The sequence below is a fragment of the Prinia subflava genome, chromosome 10, assembly GCF_021018805.1.
Source record: "Prinia subflava isolate CZ2003 ecotype Zambia chromosome 10, Cam_Psub_1.2, whole genome shotgun sequence".
Lineage (NCBI taxonomy): Eukaryota > Metazoa > Chordata > Aves > Passeriformes > Cisticolidae > Prinia > Prinia subflava.
The window spans coordinates 7,066,811-7,087,383 of record NC_086256.1 but is presented as its reverse complement, the minus strand read 5'-3'; the positions used below and the strand labels follow the sequence as shown (position 1 = coordinate 7,087,383).

At 41.8% G+C, this 20,573-nt stretch overlaps 1 protein-coding gene and 1 long non-coding RNA gene across 6 annotated transcripts in view; one reads left to right on the top strand and one right to left on the bottom strand.

Moving 5' to 3' along the window:
* LOC134555496 (BEN domain-containing protein 5-like) overlaps window positions 1-20,573 on the bottom strand; it is an 898,337-nt gene that overhangs the window by 410,289 nt on the left and 467,475 nt on the right. For 2 of the 3 annotated variants that reach the window (XM_063407113.1, XM_063407115.1), the window contains exon 6: window positions 11,223-11,262. In XM_063407113.1, the coding sequence (XP_063263183.1) occupies window positions 11,223-11,262 (40 nt within the window). The remainder of the gene's footprint in view (window positions 1-11,222; window positions 11,263-20,573) is intronic. The other variant, XM_063407114.1, reaches the window with a different exon arrangement.
* The window catches only part of LOC134555497 (uncharacterized), a 30,294-nt gene that overhangs the window by 2,242 nt on the left and 7,479 nt on the right, over window positions 1-20,573 (top strand). The window contains exons 2-3 of one of the 3 annotated variants that reach the window (XR_010081441.1): window positions 139-317; window positions 11,574-11,643. This is a non-coding gene — a long non-coding RNA (uncharacterized LOC134555497). Of the gene's footprint in view, window positions 1-138; window positions 318-11,573; window positions 16,666-20,573 lie in introns of those variants that run through there. The other 2 variants (XR_010081440.1, XR_010081439.1) reach the window with 2 other exon arrangements.

The window sequence follows — 20,573 nt, the reverse complement described above, 5'->3', positions numbered from 1 at the left end:
ATGGGGTCCTGAGGAACCTGATCTAGGGGATCCAGGGGGTGGAACATGATGATTTCTACCATCCCTTCCAGTGCAAGCCATTCTATGATTCTACTGTATTTCAGGTGGAAAAAAACATGAAGGATTCTTGTATTTCAGGTGGAAAAAACATGAAGGTCTTTTCCAGATGGGGACTGTGCCCAACAAAGGATTTACCTGCTGATGGACCCTTTGGTAGCACTGCAACAACCCAGCTAATTACAAATTATTATCTTGAGCCAAAGCCTTCAGGTCAAACTGGCCGAGACGCTTCAGGTGGAAGCTCAGATCATCTTTGAGTAAGTGAACGTTAAAAGAAAGGAACCAGACTTTATTTTTAAGGCTGTGCTAGGCAAACATCTCTTGCAGGAAGTGAATAATAAATATGCTGTGTGCCACAGTAATGTCCGTGGGGGGAGGTAAGGTGTTGCTATAAAACATGGCATTCTAACTACTACAGATGTTGCTGCTAGAATTTACAGTTTTCCCTGCGTGCTTATCTCTCCTCACCAGTTTCTGCACGTTGAATCACACTCAAACATGGGCCATTTTAAGCCATCTTTTTATTATTTTAACCTTTTTTTTTTTTGAGCTACAATTAATTTCTTCTGTGCTATTCTGTAATGTTAAATAGATTCAAGACCTGTATTTACAAACCACATGCAATCCTATTTTGGCACATGTAAATTACATGCAAATACATTCTAAATTAGTTTGTTTATCACTCCAGAATTCTAATCCAAAGGTTTTGTTTTTTAAATTTAGTTTTTATTCTGACATGTTTACAAATGAGTTTGACTCTGGAAAATAACTTAATAAACTCAGGGTTAGCTATGCAATTAGAGGAGGCATCTGGGAACCATAAAACCTGGAAAACAATATTTACATCTTTTGTACATCCAAGATTCCACCTTTTTTTTTTCCTCCCTTAAATTCATCATTTGAAAATATTGCTGTTATTTTCGTATGAGGACAAACAGCAAGAACTCATTTTTATAACCAATGACCCCTCTCTCCAACAAGCAATTCATAGGGTAGCACTGGATAAAATGCATAAAGTAGAAGATTTCATTATAAAAAAAGAGAAAATGAAAAATAACTGAATTAACATTGATCATGACTTTTCAACAGCATTTCTTATTATTACGGCCAGGCAAAGTCTCCTGTGGGCAGTAAAGCTTCCCCGTGTATTATTAGCCCTCTACAGAAAGCTATGAAAAGACACAAATCTGTTTTGTCAAAGGACAGAAGAGCATTTAGTTATAAGAGAAAGCATGGCCGTAATCCATTGTGGGGTTGGAGGTGAAGAAAACAGAGCTATAACGCGAGGCCTTGAGAGAGTGATGCCCCCGCGGTTAATTCCTGAGCGCCCGGGCTGGGGGAGAGCTCGCTCCCAGGGCAGCCTGGCCTCTCCACCGTTTGTGTTTATGAGCAGCAGTGCTGCTGCCTGGCAGCTCTGCTCATGCTGGGTGCCAGCACCGCGGCTCCCAATTCCAGAGGAAGAGTTTTTTGGGATGCCACAAGTGGCCTCGCAGCCGGCGTGAGGAGCGGCGCCCTGGCAGAGGTGTTCCCCGGAGGTGGGAATGCCTTGCTTGGCTGTGCTGCTCCTGATCCAGCCCAGAGCCCAAATGAGGCCATTTGGGAAAGTTTTCCAGCGTATTCCAGCAAAGTATTCCAGCACAGATCTTTGAGTGCTTGGATAACAAAACCCGAGCCCATCTCCCGGAGTGAGGGGGTTCTGTTTGGGATCAGCGTGAAGCTGCTCTTGTGGCTGGGTTTGTCTGACCTTTGACAAGAATTAAGGGTTTGGTCCAAGTCAGCTGCAATTGAAGTGCTCTGGATCAGATCCCAAAGCCAACGTGCAGCAGGTCTAAGTGAGGGTTCCTTCAGCCTCCAGCCACGGGCCCTACACCCTCACAGGAAGGGAGGTGGGTTCAGCACAGGGGATAGGCAGCAGCACAGCAGAATTCTGCAGCACTGGGAGGCTCCCTGGAGGATGGGCAGGAAAATCAGGGTCTCTACAGATAATCCTTCCTTCCTTCCAGTAGTCCCCAGAGGATAAGGACAAGGGATGCAGCTGTGCAACAGGGCAGGTAATATAATAAAGCACCAAGAATAACACAATCTCCTGCTGTCTCCTAGGTCTTTTGAAAACAGTTATTTTCATTTTGATTCATGTGGCCCAGAGCTGTGGCTATGTTGCCTCTCCCTTTATCCTCTCTGCCTTGTCCCATTCCCCTCCTCTGCCTGGCTCCTCTGGCTGCACTCTCTGTCCTGGCACTCGCAGCATCTTTGCAGTCCAGTGCAGGGTCTTGTGCCACGTCAGGAGCAGACCTGTGGTGTTAAAACAGTGTTTCACCTTCCTTTAACCCACTTCCTAAGGACACTGCAGTGCTACTGCTGCCTAAGAGTCCTCACGTTATCTCATTTAGCAGCAGCTCAAATGACTCCCTCCAAAGCTGCACTGAGCTCTGTGAGGAGCAAGTCTCTTTTCCCCCATGGCTTATGCTGCACTTACAGTCTGAATTCACAGAACCAGCACACCTTCCCCATTCAAATCTCTACTAAAAATTCCTTTGTTACAAGCTCAAAATAATAATAAGGGCTCTGGGTTATCCTTTCTTGTAGGTTTCCCCGTGACCTTGGCTGACTGCTTTAACAGAAATGTTCTGCATACAAAAAAATGAGCCCACTGGCAATCCTTAGAAACAAATGAGCCTAGGAAAAGCCCTTTGTGCAGTTCCAGCTCCCCTCTTCCTCAGTCCCACTCGGTGTTACTGAATAATCACCACTGGTTTTGCCATTTTCTGTTACATCAGAGATTGGAGGAAAGGGGGAGCAAAAAGACACAGTTCTATGAAAATAACCTTTTATTTTTGACATTCTCTTTCCATGTTTCCCATCCGCTGCCCTGAGCTTTGTCTGCTTAAGTTGCCAGCTGTTCAGGAGCAGCTTGGTGTCACTGCATCCAGCAGGATGACACCCCTGTGGGCTGGGGTACATGGATGCTGCTAAAATGGAAATGAAGCACAGTTGCTGCATGTGCCTGGCTAGGCTAAAAAAAAAGAAACAAGCTGAGATTTGTGCCCACGTGCAATTCAGCTGCACTGGAATGACAGCACCCTCAAACCAGTGAAAAAAGGACTTGGGGTTTATCTGTCTCTGGCACAGCACCCAAAGTAACAGGGCTTGGGGACATTTGTCCCCACACTGGTGAGGCTGCAGCACAGCTCTGCTGCTCAGGGCTCTGCTGGCTCATGCATTTCTGCACTGTGTTCTGTTTTGTAGTGTCAATATAATCCTCTACTGCCTTCTAGATATTTATTACACTGATTTCCACTTAGTCTTGTTCAGGTCATTCAGCAAGAAGAAATGTGCCTAAGTGAAGAGTGACAGGTGACCTTGAAAATTAAAATTTCATTAAAAAGGTGGAACGCTTTCTATCGTTTCTCAAAACATCTGATACTGAAGAAATGAGGGATTTATGAGAAAAAAAGTTTCTATTTTAAGTTTTCCCTGAGCTTACACAAAAAGAGGAGTACAATACACCTGTGCACAGACTTGCTCATTTTCAGTTCCTATAAATGAGGGAGATGCTCATTCTGCACGTTGTGAAGTAAAACAGAAAGTATTGTGTGCAAACATTTACAGCATAAAAAGCCTCGTCACCTGGGATACTTGCTGCTTCTGAAAACTCTGATCAAAGATAAGAACCAAGACAACTCTACTGTAATCAATTATGCACAGATAGTCCTCAGCCTGTGTGCAATTCATAAAAATAATACTAAAAACATAACGTGGATTTACATGCAGAAATGAAATATGGACATGGTCAGAACACTAATCTTCTGATTGCTATCTTAAATTGGCAATCCCAGCACTGTGAGCCAGTCTCTGGCTAGAGACTGTTCCCTTGAAGAAATTTCCAGCAGTCCCTCAGCAGCTCCTGCGTACATGAGAGGAGGGCAGAGCCCCAGCCCAGGACTTCAGGCAGCACTCAGGGAGTCTGTGCTGCAACAGGCTGGACACGGGTTTCCTGTCTGTGCAGGCAGAGGTGATTCACCCCCACACACGTCCCCAAAGCCCTCATGGAGCACAGAAAGCCATTATTTGACAATCTGACTGAATTTAACAGAAGAGCAATGCCTGGCCCTATCCCATGTGTAGCACAGGTTCTCCTATATGTGCTATACATGGCCTGAGTGGTCACCCTCCCACGTCAGCCACTAAATCCAAAAGAAAGTTAAAGATGTATCCAGGTTTCAGACAAGTATTAACATGCTACAATTGTCATCCTCACAAGTACCAAATTCACTCTTTGAGGTGTTTTCCAAGTCTTTTCCACTCACCCTTTTAACAGTAAAGTCAAGGAATTCATGTTGCGATATCAATCCTCTCATCAACTTTACATCCCTCAAAACCTGTAAAATATTTAGATTCCCACCTGAGGATTTGTTCCTGCTTTGCTGCAGCTGACATCCTTTCGTCACAGGCCTTACACATTTCTGCCCAGGTGAGCCCCAAAGAGTACCCAGTGACTTAATGAGCAGATCAATTACTGTTCATAGGAAAAGATACTGTCTCTTTAAAGGTTATTTGAAGGTTGATTGCTATCTTATTGCTTATATCCTGCAAATCTATTCAGCCTTATGAATGAATTTGACCTTTTTATACTTACTGGGGGAAAAAAACAGAACAGAAGTTAATTTAGAGCTCTATAATACAACACTTTTTCCCAGAGAAATGAAAGGGCATTCAAATCGATACCTGCACAATAACACTCTGATGAATGTTTGCACCCAATTTTCTCATTTTGCTAACTTGAGATTGGGCATTTTGAATAGTTCTCAAAGAACATATTCTTTATGTGCTGTGAAGTATGTGGTATTGTGTCCAAACAATGCTAGAGGATAATCATTATAGGAGTGTCACTGGGCCTGAAAAGGTCAGTTAGTTAGAAATGTCAGCTTTCAATGCAACTGTGCCGGACCTTGCCATGCAAGGATCCAATTAAAGGGACATGCCAAGGTGCATGGAAACACCATGGTGACCCAGAATAATAATAAGGGATTGTGGCAAAGCTTGATATTTTTCTTCAAAAGTAATGGATTAGCCTTTAGAATATCTTCTCTGCAGTCTTATTTTGACTTTGCAAATATCACTTCTTCTACATGTATCCAAAAAAAGGTCACTTTTTTAAATGCAAAGGTGGGGATGAAACAGCCTTACTGAAAGTAAACATTCTGCAGCCAAATGGGGATAAAGTTCTGGTTTCATTATTGAATCAAAAAAGTATCACTTCAGCAGAACTCAAAAATCTCATATTTGAGATGGATGTGGATGACTGGGGACACAAGAGGAGGTGGGTCAGGGGACAGGCAGAAGGATCAGGGAGGACTTATTCTCTTGGGACATGGTGTGAGGGAAGGGAAAAGACTGGAGCAGGAGGCATCTCTGCAATTATTATCCTGGCAAAAGCAGAGATATAGCTGAGAATTAGGAAGGTACGGATCTGCATGAATGAGTAATTACAAGCAACAATATTATTTCTCCTTATCACAGCAAGTGGAAATTCTTACAGCTCTTCAGATACTGTAAAGATGAGAAATTGGATATAGTAAAATTTCCTAATTAGCCTCAGGACAGCTGAAGCCAACCTAGTGGCACAAAAAAAGGGAAAAAGAGTCCACGTCTTCCTTCTGCTCTCTGTTAGTACAATCATCTTGCTTAAGTTTCATCAAGTCTGGAACAAACTTCTTCGTGTGGCTTTATGGTTTAGCTAAGACAGACAACACGGAAATTTCACTTTGAGCTGAGATTTCAGCATTTATATTTTATTTTTATGGTAGGGAAATTCTTGTACTGTGGGTTCAGACAAACCATTGGGGATCTATTTCCTTGCTGAGCAGTGAGATTCTGACTCCCCTGGTTATCTCACATTATTGTGGGCAAGTGGGTGGATTAATACCCAGTGATATGGGAAACAATTCACTGAGCATTAAAAGACTCAATTATTACTGGAATTCCAAGTAATTTCTCCACCAGCTTTGCAAGTAAAAGAGCATGTGAAGCTTCACTAACAAACATGAGCACTGGTTACGTTACTCTGTTTAAAATCTTCAATGCCATCCTTTGACACATACTTACACCAAAATCAATGTGCTATTAATTAATAAGGACTTGCAAAATAAAAAAGTCCCCAAGTTTTAGCAGCAAACAACTTTCTGTCACATTTTATTAGTTGGTATCATTTTTACTAATACCTGTCTTATGGTTTCATGACTTTGAGTTCATATTATTTTCATGCTTCAATTAGAAAGAAGTTGATAGCCACACCATCCAGGAAGGTAATGGAAAAGTCTTGTAGCAGGGCTTAGTGGTGGAATTTATAGTTAAATGAAACTTTCAAATATACTATAAAACTTCTCCTTCCTTTACATACTTTTACTTGAGGTCTCATAAGCAGTAATATGTAGAAATGCAAAACTTAATCAGCTAAAAAATATAGCAAATCCCACATATCACTTTATGCAATGCCAGGAGAGCAGAAATATATTTTCCTAACCAGAGGAAATTAACTAGGCAACAGTCCTATATCTATAATTTAAAGCAGTAAAATATGTATGGCAGAAGCTAAAGCCACCTTAAAAGAATTCAGGGTAGCAGTATATCACAAATTAATGAAATGGAGACATTTTTAGAGCATGCAGCACTGATGATATTAAAGGGGGGAGAATATTTCACCACATAGATCAGACTGATAAATACTTTTAAAATCAAGCTTTTTTTCCCTGTTTAAAAGTGTAAGAGCTTGAATATTAGGAGGAGGCACATACAAACCATTAACATTTCTGATCAAATCTCAATGGAGATTAGGATTAGTTTACTCTGCCCCTGCCTGTAAAGCCCTGATGTGGTTTACACATTAGGAAAATCTGACTAAATCAAAAGCCAGGAATTATGGAGTCAGCACTTACCTTTTTTTCATCTAAAACACAGCTGAAAGAAACTTAAATACTTTATATTCCACGCTGTAGCCAAGCTGGACACTACGGAATATTCAACTACCTCAGGTTTTTTAAATGCAATCAATTTACTGCTGCCAAATGTAGTAGGTTTATATACATCTGGGAAACATGCACCTACGGTGCTGATGAATTTCTCCTGACATTGCTCTGATTTCAAGAGAATGTTATTTTAAATTGGCAGTAGAGAGACTGGTAGAGAAGGATAAACCCTGAGGATGGCTGAATCAAAGAGAATTTCAAAAGAATTTTCCTGATGGTTCTTGGATAATATCACATGTTAGCTATTTTCAAAGCCAATAGTTTCCAACACACTTCCATTTATGGTATCAATAATTAAAAAATACTTCAGTGGGAGAGGAACTTACCTTACTGAGAAGAGAAATTGGAAAGCTGTATTATTATCATAAACACAGGAGATGCAAAAAGCTGTGTCTCCATGGAAAAGCTATGGAAACAGGGGTATCTTATTTGCAGCTATTGAGTGGTTACCACAAAATGTGATGTGATTGCATGTGCATGTTCAAAGTGCTACTAGAACATGATCACAGAGAAACGAAGGGCAAATCCTCATCTCCTTTGTGCAACAAGGCCAAATTAAACTACCTCAAGCTTTGGTCCTAAACCTCAAAGACAACTGGAATAGCGTTAAGGAAATGTTTTGGATCCGATTCAGAGGTAAAGGCTGGGTTTAAAGAAAATTTAAATTACCAAAACTTAAATCTCATTATGTCCCACTCCCTGCCAGCACGTCCCTGCCAGCTCCTAATGAATTTTTAACATCCTTCCCCCACCCCACTGCGCACATCAGCTCTGACTCGGGCACCCTGAACTGTGCAGCTGCACTCTAATTGTACCTCACATGTCAAGGGGCAAGAAGAAAGGAGTGTGGCAAGAGCATTGATAAATTTAACTTAACATTCCTCCAGCTACTCAGCAGCAAGGCAGAGTGGTGAACTCCCCTCCACGTTTTACAGGGGTGTCAGTTACTTCAAAGGAATATATTTGAGCACGAGGGAGTCTGGCTTGCTCCCAGCTTATGCATCATTTGTGTCTGGCTGTTTCTGGAGATCCACAGCAAAGAAAAGACTTCCTCCAGTTTGGGGCGCAGTGTGAAGCTTTCCATACCTGCTTTTTTAGGGTGCTGGGAGAGGTGAGCCCTGCATGTTGTATACAAACTGTGTGGTTGGAGCTGCAGCTCCAGCCATCTGTATTTCTTCCTGTTTCTTTTATTTTTTTTTCACTTTTGCCCAGACTTCTCTCAGTCCAGGGTCTAGATTAATGGTCTGTACGTGTTCAGTTTAACATACAGATGTGCTTTTCACGCCAGAATCTGTCCAGTCAGGTTTCAGGAGGCCAAGCACACATTGCTGGGGGGTTGGAAGCCATGTGAACAGGCATTGCTGGGTCCCCCTCAGTGTGGGTTCAGCACAGCACAGACAGGGGTGAGGTTCAGGGAACAAGAAACAGGCACAAATCCTGGCCCTTCAGTGGTTGCTGGGGAATCCTGCAAGAGCCATGGCCAAGGGGAGCAGTGTCACTGCCATGGGATAACGTTAAGGTTTCTGCAATTCCACAAACTCTCTGTAAGTGTTTCGGCACCCTAGTCTCAACAGCACTTAAATTAATAGCATTATTTTACCTTGCAATTAATCTCATTAACTGGCTGATCACTTTTTGGAAATTGTTTTACTAGCACGTGGAGAAGAGCTGTTGTACCATCTGCAAGGGATCACCATCAATTCTCCACTAAAGGTAGAAAAACTGGTTCAAGAGCTTCACACAGACACACAAGAAAGAGAGATGATATTCATTGTGACAGAGGTGCAAATCTCAGAGGTCACCTCTTCTTTTGAAGCCCTTTGTCTATTCCTACAATTAAGCAATAGGGTTTTGGTGGCCGACACCCCTTGTGGGACACAGAGGACTTTCACAACTCCAACTAAAGCTGTGTGACCTCTGCCAAAAGCAAAGGCTGCCTGCCTGCGGCAAGGTGGAGAACAGAAACAAGTCCCAGAGGATTGGCAGGTGCAACTAAACAGCTCAGGCCCTCATTTGAATCAGTAAATTAAGGGTTGACAGTGATTATGGCTGATCTCAGCCATCATAACCGATATCACGACTTTGTAAAAGCATACTGTCAATGTCAGATCTTAGAGCTAGGACTCAGAGAATTAAATATTTTAAAGTAGCTGTCTCCAAAGATAGATAAAAGCCCCAAGGCTATGATTTACTTTATTTTATTTCTGTATTTGTAGGGCTGAAACTAGACCCTTTAATCCACAGGCTGACATTTTCCAATCCTACTAGGAATTGAGTGCCTAACTTTTTCAACCCCTTTGAAAAATCTCAGCTTTAGGCTCTTTGGTAAGTTTGGCCTGATCCAGCACCAAGCTTCTTTTGAAAATGCCTCTACTGAAGGCAGAACTACAGGCACTTTATTATGCAATCATGAACAAGGATTATTTTTTTCCCTATGTATCCAGTTATGGTAGATTTCTGCTTAAACAGCAAAGGGTAAAATTTGCATTTCGGAAAAGGTACACATTATAGACAGCTTTCCCCCTCTTTTAGTGCAGTATGCCTACCTACACAGTTATTGAAGATCCTTCTAACTAATTGCTGTGTTCATTTGGAACAGCAGATTGCTTTATTAAACAGTGATCTGAAGCTACACCTACTTACTGATCAGATCTATGCACAAACTCAACCCAATCAACCCTTTTACAGTGAATACTGTATCAGAAATCATGAGAAAGGTATCGTAAGTTTGTTTTACAGAAAAGTCTCATATTAAGTCATTCTGGTCCCCAACCCTCTTTTTCTCTTATTCAAAAAGTGCCTGTGGACTTTGGTGCCCTTATCCAAGATCTGAGTTGTGCTATGATTAAGACCTTCAGAGATTTTTTTTTTTCTTTTTCCTCTAGAAACAGAGAATGCTGAAGATATGGAAAATGAAAAATGTGCCATGTTTGTCCTTGAAGTTACAGTCAGAATAGTGACAATAGCTGTATCACACTGTATTGTTGCTTTTATCAGCAAGTGCCCTGAGCATACATTAACATAATTGCCAACTGCGTGAAAAGTGAACATGCAAAAATGTGATGCAATTGCCAATAGCCTCAAACATCTGTCCCAACAAAGTGTTCCTCCTCCTTATTTTAATTCTTATTATTTTAACAAGGTTAGTGAAGGAGAAACCATGTCACAGATTATATCTACATTTAGAGTGTCAGAACAATTATTGATGCAAAATTGTTATCCAAGCAAATGTGTGTCCCATTTTGTTCACTTCCCATAACACCTGTTCACTCTGCTAACACATTAATACCAGTTGAGGCCAGAATTCATTAGTCCCAGTTAAAGCCCACCTGAAAGCTTAATTCATACACACATCTGAAAAATGAACAACGTTAACCGAAATGTGGCACCGTTTGAGCAGGGCTTCATCTGAAGCTGGTGGGCAGCAAAATTCTGTAGCAGCTAATGGAAAGAAAGTGAGCCAGGCAAACAGGAATAAATTGAAAGCCATCCAGCCTTAAGGGCTGAGATCACAGAGGAGCAAAACTGAACCAACCTGCATTTCCACCACGGTGCTGAGACCTCCAAAACTCACTCTTGCCAGAGCCCCACACTTTTCCAATAAGAACAAATTTTGGTTTATCTCCTCAAATGCAGGCAAATTACAAAAGCCATCATGAAGCAGATGCCTTAAGGACTTTTAATTCTACCTCAATATTTTCTGGCCCACCTGGGGGTTCTCGGCCCTGAGCCTGGATCTTGTGTCTCCTTCCACACATGCAGAGTGTCACCATCTCCCCAGACTGCTCCCTTTTGCCACCAAGGGAAGCCAAACTTGCATTTCTGTGATACCTGAACACACTCTGTGAATCTGAGGGCATCTGCCCTGCAGATATACCACTAACTGTAACCCCAGGAGGCTTAAAGAAATATCAGCACTCCAATTCATAGAGTAAAGGTCTGAAGAGGCAGCTCTGTGAACGGATAACTGCCCGGGGCTTTGCCAAGCACAATATAGCTGTCACTTGTTATTAGGTGAAAGATTTTCTGGGGAACAGTGTTTTTCATTTTGCATGTCAGAGACGGGGGAAAAAAACACATTTAGACAACCATCTCTTTAAGAAAGGAGAAGAGAGCGGCGCGGCAGAGCTCACTTACCGGGGCTGGTTATTGTCAGGAGGTCAAGCCGCCGCTTCTGCTGAAAAACAAATTATAAAAGGAATTGTTAAAAGGGGACTAATTTTAGTAGGTCAGCTTAGACCTGCAAAGTAAGTGTTCTGACATTTACAGCGGGATTAATTACAAGTTACATAGCTCACAGTAACTCCTTTGGAAGGGATCCACATGTACTTTATGAGGGAGAAAAAACCCCTTCCTCAGTCCTTTTAATGTGTTTTTATTTGCACTTATAAAGTGTTACTATTTCTTTTTTGGAACGTATACTTGAAATGGATAGCTGGAAGCACAGATGGACCGATATATTTATAAAAGTGATTTCTGATTCCACAGGGAAGAAGACATGGAACCAGGACAAGCAGCTCTAAGTTCTTTATTCATATCAATCACCGACTCAATGCCTGTATGTGATCAAACACAATTATATTGCCTTGGGGTGAACCTTTCAAAGACAAGGGAGAGGATCTACACAAACTCAAGGCTGATAAAAGGAAAGCTTCTTTTCATGCTGAGCGCAGTCAGCCCATGGATCTCGTTGCCACTGGATATCCCTCACCCCAAAAGCTTGCCAGATTTGGTCATCACTGCAGATGTGTACAGACAGCAAAATACAGGGAGTTGTTATGGCAAGTGATCAAGTTTACACAGAGGACTGGTTTCTGGAATGGCTGCAAGCCTTCCCAGGGTAAACAAAACCATGTTATAAGAAAGTTAGGAAAATTTTTGGCCTGGAACAAGCCATCTCACCAAAGCCTTTGTGATGGTGGGGTGCACCTGAGGTTCCCTTTCCCCATAGCATGTAGCCAGAGCTGTTGCCTACTCTACATTCCCAGTCTTAGGTGATCTCTCCACCACTGTCTCTTGTAGCTTGCCTCTTAAATCCAGGTTCTCCTGGACTATTATCATCTTTTTCCACTTTTCTGTGGGCTGAGACCTTTCCATCACAAGCAGGGCTTTTCCCATCTCGTGGACAGACTGTTACTGCCCCTTTATCATAGCACTTTCCAAGTTACTGTCTTCTTCCAAACTTTGCCCAACATCAGTCTGTCTAGCAGGTATTGAAGATTATACTGTCCAGTTTAATTTCTCTCTCCTAATTTGCTCAATAATGTCTGTGTTACTTTCATTTATTGTCAGCCCTATTGATCTTCCAATCTAATTCTCATCACTGCACTCACTGTATTCCCTATGTGACAGCTGGAAGTCCTTGAGGAGGAAACATTGACTTGGTATTCCCTACCCTGAGTGCTCTTCCTTGGAAATCATGACTGATGAAACTCCTTTCCAAACCCATCATTTCACTGTTGTAAAGCTTCACTGGCTGAAGTGCATGGACACAGTTGGTCATCCACTGAAAACACTTGAGCTGTATTGGGCACAACAGCAAATTTGGCGTGCTGGGAAGCCAAGAGAGGTGTCAGGCTGGAAAAAACACATTTTCTGAAACCTTCCTGGCCTTCAGTTCCTTACCTCTGGCACAACACAAATGTATTTGAGAGAAAATTCCTATCTGTCTTTTTCCAGAGGTACTCCTTGTTCTCTTAGCTCTGCTACATCGTTCCGAGCATGATCTCAGCAGTTTGCTCAAGCACATTTGCTTTAGTTTAAAATACTGGGGCCAGTGTATGCCAAACATTTTTCCAGGAGTCCCAGGGTAAAAAGGGAGCAGAATTCCCTGCTGCTGCCTTGTGTCACCTGCTCACATCCCCACCTTTCCTGGGAGCAGCAAAGCAGAGTAAGGAATCACATGTGTGAGCACAGGACCCACCTTCCCCGTGAGAGCGGTGAGACGAAGCATCTCCTAATGAGCTAAATTTTATACAGATCCTGCACCTTAATCCTGATTCATATGTACAAAGCTGTGAGATGGCAGAGCTTAGCCCCCACTGGGCCAAAAGCTTTGCTTACATTTCTCAGCACAACTGGAACTCCAAATGCTGTATATCTAACGAACAGCTAGAGCAGAAAATATATATCCGAAGCCTATACTCCATGAAAGGCTCTCGCTAGGAAAAAAGGTGGAATATAAATATCCTGCATCAAAGGAAGTTGGAAAATGTAAAGATGTGGAACAGAGAGAAAGGCATGCAGTCCAACTGGCCCCCAGTCCTGACTCGAGTCTGTTAAATGGGGTAAAAATAAACATTAAATAAAAAACCAAAATAGCTTGGCTTGATACATCAGGAAAACAAAAGCATATAGGGCAGGTCAAACAAATGGGAAATAAAATGAAATTATTGTAAGTCAAATGTTCAGTTTGTAACTTTTTTCCAGTTTGAATACTGCCTTCCAGCTGACCTTGGGAAAAACAAATTAACTCCAGATCCAGGAAATCTTTGTGTATATGTTGAACTTTAAGCTGAAGTTATTTCTCTGACTTCAAGGGGAGCAGCACTGATCTTTTGCATCTAACACCAAAGTGCTGCAAGGGATTTGAAATGCCACCAGGTTCTTGGCACTGCCTCCACCCAAGTGCTCCAGGCTGGAGCTCGGTGGCTCCTGCCTGCCTGGTGACAGAGGGAGGAAAAAATCCTCAGCTCTGACCTTCACTGGACCTTGAAGAGGTTTCTCTGATTTAGCTGGTCAAGGGGAGTTTGTGTACACTCACCCCAGCCCTGGAGAGAAGCAAACAGCAAAGTGCATTCCAGAAACATGCATTTAAACATGCAAAAATGCCCTAATTACAGACACAATCACTTTCCGGAAATTCCTGCCTGCCCTCAGATCTCAGGGCTAGCTCTGCCGTTTCCAGGGCTCAGCTGGATGCAGGCAGCCTAGTAACTAGATGGATTTAAAAAAAAAATAATAATAATTAAAAAAAAACCCAACAACAAAACCAGACAGGCTCACTTATGAGTAGCTATAAAAACAGCAGTATTTGAAGAGGGAGACATTACAAATGTCACACCCATTAATAAAATAATTTCATCAGAAGAATCGTGGCTGTGGGGCTTTATATATTTGCTTCTTTCTTCAGTGCAGAAAGATGCAAATTGCAGCTGTGGCCCCCCTCCAGCAGGATCACCCTCTCCCTGTTTTGACAGATCTCTTGAAAGACTCAGCTCACAAGATGTCTGGCTTTTTTTGTTCTGCCTTTAGGAATTTTCCACTTCTCAAACACCTGCCCCTGCTGAGATGCTTGGGACCATCCCAATCTTCAGGCAACCTCCTGTCCCAAGGATTTCTTACAATCTGAGCACTGAAATGCAATGAGTGTCATCCCTGCTAGGGAAAGTGGTGACAGCTCCCCATGCCTCTAAGGCTGGGTCTCACCCATGTTGACACGAGGGCATTCCACGAGAGACACAAAAACGATCCCCACAGCATCAGCCATAATTTATAAGAGGAAAAGAACCATTCCCTGCATCATCACAGGATCGCTGCTGCTGTAATCCTGTCCTGCCCTTAAGAGGCAGCATCCTCTTTTCTGTTTGAGCTCCCAAGGGCAGGAGAGGCCACTCTTTTCCCACCTGGAGCAGGTGCCAGGGCTGGCACTGCCCAGAGCCACAGCCCCTGCAGCACTGGGGCTCGGAGCAAACCCGCAGCAGATCGTGCTCGCTTCCACAAAATTAACACAATCTTTAATTAATGCAATAAGCACTGATGAGTAATAAATCATATTAAAATACAAGGAAGGCAATTTTTTAATAAATTAAGCATTGATTCACTCAATAAATATTAATCTACTAAGCATCAAGAATTCATTACATTTGAGGAAACCAGTTGGAGAACATCGCTGGTGAGCTGGTCTGCAGTCCCTGTTCACCCATAATGTACACTTACTTTTAACTAATTCCTGAATTTATCAAGTTAAACAACTTGCCTGAAAGTGAGTCTGGATTATTATTCCATTGCAAGATGCAATTTTCTCGACACAGATTCTAATTCACCCCTCAGATTTTTGCCTTTTTCTTTGTAACTCCTTTTCTAAGTACTTCCTTTCTCTTCCTTGGTTTTGGAGGTCCTTAAAATATTTGCTGACTGGTGTCATTTAATTTTCACCTCAATTAACTTAGCAAGACTTGCAAAACTAAGGAAAAAAATTGCAGGGGGAGTGTAAATTAACTCATTCATTTAAGTTTAGCTTATCTATGAGATGTTCTTTCACACTTTGCTCTCTGCAGAGTTCCTCCAACCTTTTATATAGATGTGGGATGTGCTGCACTTGCTTTGACTCTTATCTACAGATTAGCAAAAGAGAAGGGAAAAAAAGCCAGATGCAAAGATGCCCCACGAGACTGATATGGAGCTGTTTCTGTAGCAACCGATGATTTTCTTCTCATGTAAGAATGAGCCTCGTCATATCTAATTCTGAATGTATCTGGGCCTTACTTGCCAGCCAAAGCTGTGTCAAGTATTAAGTCAATATAGTCAGAAAGAGTGATAAAAAAGCAATTATAAAGTCATCTTCCTACTCCTCCTCCAGCCCATGATCCAAAAAATATCCTTATCCCTGCCTTGTGTCCCAGCACATCATCTCCAAGGCCCCAGCACCCAGCAGTGCAGGTCAGTGAGGATGGGGCTGGCAGCAGCTACTCAGGGACCTGTTCCACACGTGGTGCTGGAAGCTCCTTCAGCTTCCCAGCCATCCACAACCCTGCAGAGGGTTTTATAAACAGCAAGGCCATCTATTCCTGCCTTGCTCTGAGTCTCCAGATAAAATTCCTAAGCCCAGAGCTGAGATCAACTTCAGCTCTACAAAGCTCCTGTTGGGTTTGTGCCTTTCACTGCCTTCCTCTGTTTTTGCTGCAGCTGTGAACCCAAAGCCAGGCTGCCCAAGAGCTCCTGCACAGCCCCCTCACAGGAAGCTGGAATTCACTCTCTGGGACCTCACAAGGACTTTGTCTTCCAAAATGTATTTTATCCAGCCTGCTCTCTGTTATTGATTTCTTCCCCCTAATCTGAATGTGTTTTGAATGTGTGTCTGTCCCTCACCACCTTCAATTTACTGTGCAGGGAGTTTATGACTGAAATGAAGTGCACAATTTTATTTTTTTTTCCTGGCAACTTTGCCACAAATTGTCACTAATAGGACCTTTTCTTTTTGACTTCAAAACTAGTGTTTCTTTTTGACTTCAAAACTAGTGTTTCTTTTCTCTAAACTGTGTTGACACAAGAGTAATTGAAACCAGTGTATCTTCTCACAAATAAAGCTGAGGATGTACTGAAGGGTGCATTTCACATTTCTGTAGCCTTTATGATTGCCACGCTCTGCAACATCAACATTTTGGAAATCTGTCCTTTCACATCATGGCATGAAAGAACCCAGGATTCAGAAAAGGATCAAAGAGATCCCAAATGTACAACCTGGCACAGCTGGGTGGCAGGACGTGACTGCCCACAGGCACCACCATGGTTTGCACTGGAGGGAAAATGTGCAGGAGAGGGAGGTTAAAGGCTGTGTCCCATCCTTCCTTGTTGCCACCTGTTGTTGGACAGGTTAAGAAATATTCATATAAATTTTCTACAGGAAATTTTTCTATAATTTTATAAGGATATAAATAATAATTTTCTATTATAAAAATTTTATAATTATATGCTGTTATATTATATTAATTTTATCCTATTATATTAATTATATATTAATTATATAATTATAATGCATAATTTTCTAAAGAATGCTTTGATGAAGGAAGGTGTTGGGAAAAAATGAGCATTCATATCTGCCTAGTTCCTAGTTCCTCAAATGCAAGTTTCACTACTTGTACCTCCTTCCCTTCAGAGTGCAAGAGTTACCTGCAAAGAGAAACTCTTGATTTAAGTAATGATACAGAAAAACTGCTAATTCAAATCCTGTAAAAATGGATAATTCAATGATTTAAAGCTTTTTTTTTTTTCCCACATGATGCTGGGCAATAATCTTTTCTTTCCATCCTGAAATCACAGGCTTTTGTTCACATAATGAAACAATATCTCACATTTTGTACTTCCTTTATGATTAGCTGCTGAAGTTTCCTGGTATAATGATAAAATGAACCAGTCAGCTTGTTGACACTTGACTGGGATTTTAGCAAATTGCATCTGCTGTAGCCTACCCTGTGGAATCAATTATTGATAATATAGGTGTGGAAGAACATTTATAAAGTGGTTTGGGATATGTTATCACTCATGCTAAGAACTATAATGAGCATTTTAAACCATTTTGACAGTGACCTCTGCAGATATTTGATCGCTGCAATATGTGGTAACTCCATTCTGGTTTAGAATCAAAACCAAGTCCAAATAATGAAAGACAGTGCTAAACCTTTAAGCTACTTTACTCATTCTTCCAGTGCACATACTCTCCTTCTTAACATCTGACACTTGCCTATTTCTTTCCCAAAACAAGTGATGCATGCTACCTTCCTGCTTTCCCAAAGCTCTGCCAAACCAGTAGCTCAGACTTCCCCTTCTTCCCCCTTGAACTGTTTCCCTGTCAGGAGCAGAAGACCCACACATAATGTCCATACAGCCCTGCTGTGCTCCAAAGCTGTGTAGAATGAACATTAATACAACAGAGGTTAAGAAAAGGTGGAAAAGCCATTTTTTTAGCACACAGTCAGTATAGCCTTTGGCAGCAGTAGAAGGCTGCAGCTCCTTGGTGAGCAGGTTCCTGCCAAAAGCTGCATTGCCCAAGCCATGGGAGGCTGAGCTCCCTCAGTGGCTGCAGAGTCCACTGACAATGGGCACTCCCAGCTTTATGAGCCCCCAAATTCATGGTCTCCTCCACACATTCTTGACTGACATCTGCTGCTGCTTCATCTATGGGTTGCCCTATTTACATATGCAGCACTCATAGAGCAGTAACCAGATCCATAGTGAACCACTAGGAATCCAAAAAAAGACACCTCTCTGTTCACTGTAATATTTACAATCACAACAAAAGGTTGCTCTGGCTATCTCCTCTCTGGAAAGTCAGGCAGAAGAAGGAACTGCTTTGGAATGGACTGGTCCTTAACTTTGCCAATAAAAGTTATGGCAGCAGGAAGCCTCTTGACTGAGGGAAAAGAAAGGATGATGCAGCCAATACCTTTGCTCTGCTCTTTCCCAAAAGCTTTGGGCCTGAAAGGAAAGGAGGAAGAGAAGCAGCCCATTTCTCCATGGTCTGGCTCCACATCCAGATTGAGATCAAGCCTTTTTTTAGCTGCACTAAAAAAAAAAGGTGGCTTGTGCATGTTTTAAATGTACTTACTTAGCAAGGGCTCAGGATCCACTCATTCCTCAATTAAACTCAGCATTCTAAGGGGTTTGTTTTGGTGAAACACTGCCATGCAGGTTTTTCATAGTTCCTTGTATTACTATGTAAATTGCAGAGCTGTGGTTATAATCCTGTGCTTGTGACATCAATTACTTAATGCCTATAGAGATTATTGTAACGCCACAAACAACGGATTATGTTTTAAAGTACACAGTAAGCAGCAGGAGTTAATAAACTCTTCTATTTAAGACTTATTTATTTTGAAAAATAGAGTAAACAAGGAAAAACTGTACAGACCCCACACAGTGCCATTAACAACCAAAATCTATCCATGACACACATCCCTTTAGGCACTGCCTTGCCGTTCTTTAGCCGTGATTCCTGGCTTACATTAACCTTTACCAAGGAAAGGGGCAGCATTTGTGAAAGTAATTATGAACTCTGAAAGTTCAAGATGTGTTGGGGGCAGGGGGAGAGAAGCAACAGTGTTCAATGAATGTTTAATTAGAAACAAAGCATATCTGCCCATGCCGGTAGTGGGATATTGACTGACCAGCCGTTGTTTATGGGCTGGTTTAGATAACAGACAGGGCAGATTAACCCCCAACACAGGAAATTTTTAAACTAAACCTGCAATTGTAGGAACCTGTGGTTACCTCATAAGGAAGACACAAATTCAGGGGTTTATGTCCCTGCTCTGGCCCATCTGGACCTTGAAACTGAGCTCTGAACCCACAGATTGTTTCTCCCAAACATTCTTTTGCTGTCTATACCTAAATAAATATTTATTCAAATTGGGACTTGCGTTCCAAAATTCGTGTCTGACCTAAGCAGCTTAGCTACCAGCCAGTAGCAGTTTAGCAATAGTTTTCTGTTCTCTCTATGTCAACTAAGTTTAATAAACTGCCATCATGCCAGAATAGCCAGGACACTGGTGGGGAGAAGACTGACTTGGGTTCAGAGGCATTACTGCTTTGGAAAAATGGGTAATCTAGGAGAAGAGGGAAAAAAAAAAACAACCTAGGATTCTGAAAATGTTGGGAAAATAAACATGAACATGAGAATTTTCCACTGAAAGAGTGACTGACTCCAGCCCCCCAAGCTCTGCTCAGGCTGTTGTGGCACCACAATATCCAAAGACTTTTCTGCAATAGGGACAGGCAGGAGGGAAGGGGAAGAACTCTGTGTTTTCACATTTAAACCAGGAGGATTGTTGAAAATCCCTCCGCAACCCCCACATATTGTGTAATGTCTCTTAATCACTGTGTATAAGTCAAGACAACATGATAAAAATTGCAGTAAAAAGTCAAATTAGAATCTATTATGTATGGACAAATATATAAATTTATATGCCCAACTATTTTGGTCTCATCTAATTTCAAGCTTTTCATCTAATTTCAGTTTGAGTCTGTTTCCTTTCACAATCCATGGCAGTGAGTTTGTTTTTCTAATGCTCAAAATTACTTTTTTTTTTTCCCAACCAGACCACTGCTTGTCATATTCACTTCAACAAATGATTCAGAGCATCCCAATCTTTATTCTCCCAAAACCTGCCTATTTAATTACAGCCCACGACAGCACTGTCTGGAGAAGTCAAATGGCACAAATGAACGTGGGCTCTTCTGAAGGTGAAAGGAACAATCTGACTTTCCAAGCAGACCCATCACTTCCTCCTTTGTTTCTGAAGTAATGTCGTTGTACTTTCCTGTGAAATGTGCTGAAATCATGACTAATTCCTGCAGATGAGTATCTCAGGCCACTGAGCTGGTGGAGCAAGGCACATTCAGGCTGCCACTGCTGTCAAAATTCACAAGGGCTACCAGGGCAGCTCTGGGACTCCCTGCAGCCACTCCCAGGGTCACTGTGCCTTTGTGCACTACCTGGTGTAATTCATGTTTAATCAATAGGTGGTGTCTCTAGAATTGTTCATAAAAAGTTAAATGGAGGCTACTGGAGCCAAGGCAGCATTTCAGTCTGTACATCTCAATTGGGACAGTTTTATCTTCGTTTTTAAATTTGGCATTTTAAACCCAAATCCTTCACCCAGGTGCTTTAATCTGTGAAAACCATTCCAGGGGAATTTTTATTCACAGCAGTTGAAGAGAGTTATATATGTTGTAAATAATATGTTATGTTATATTAAAGGAGAAAATAAA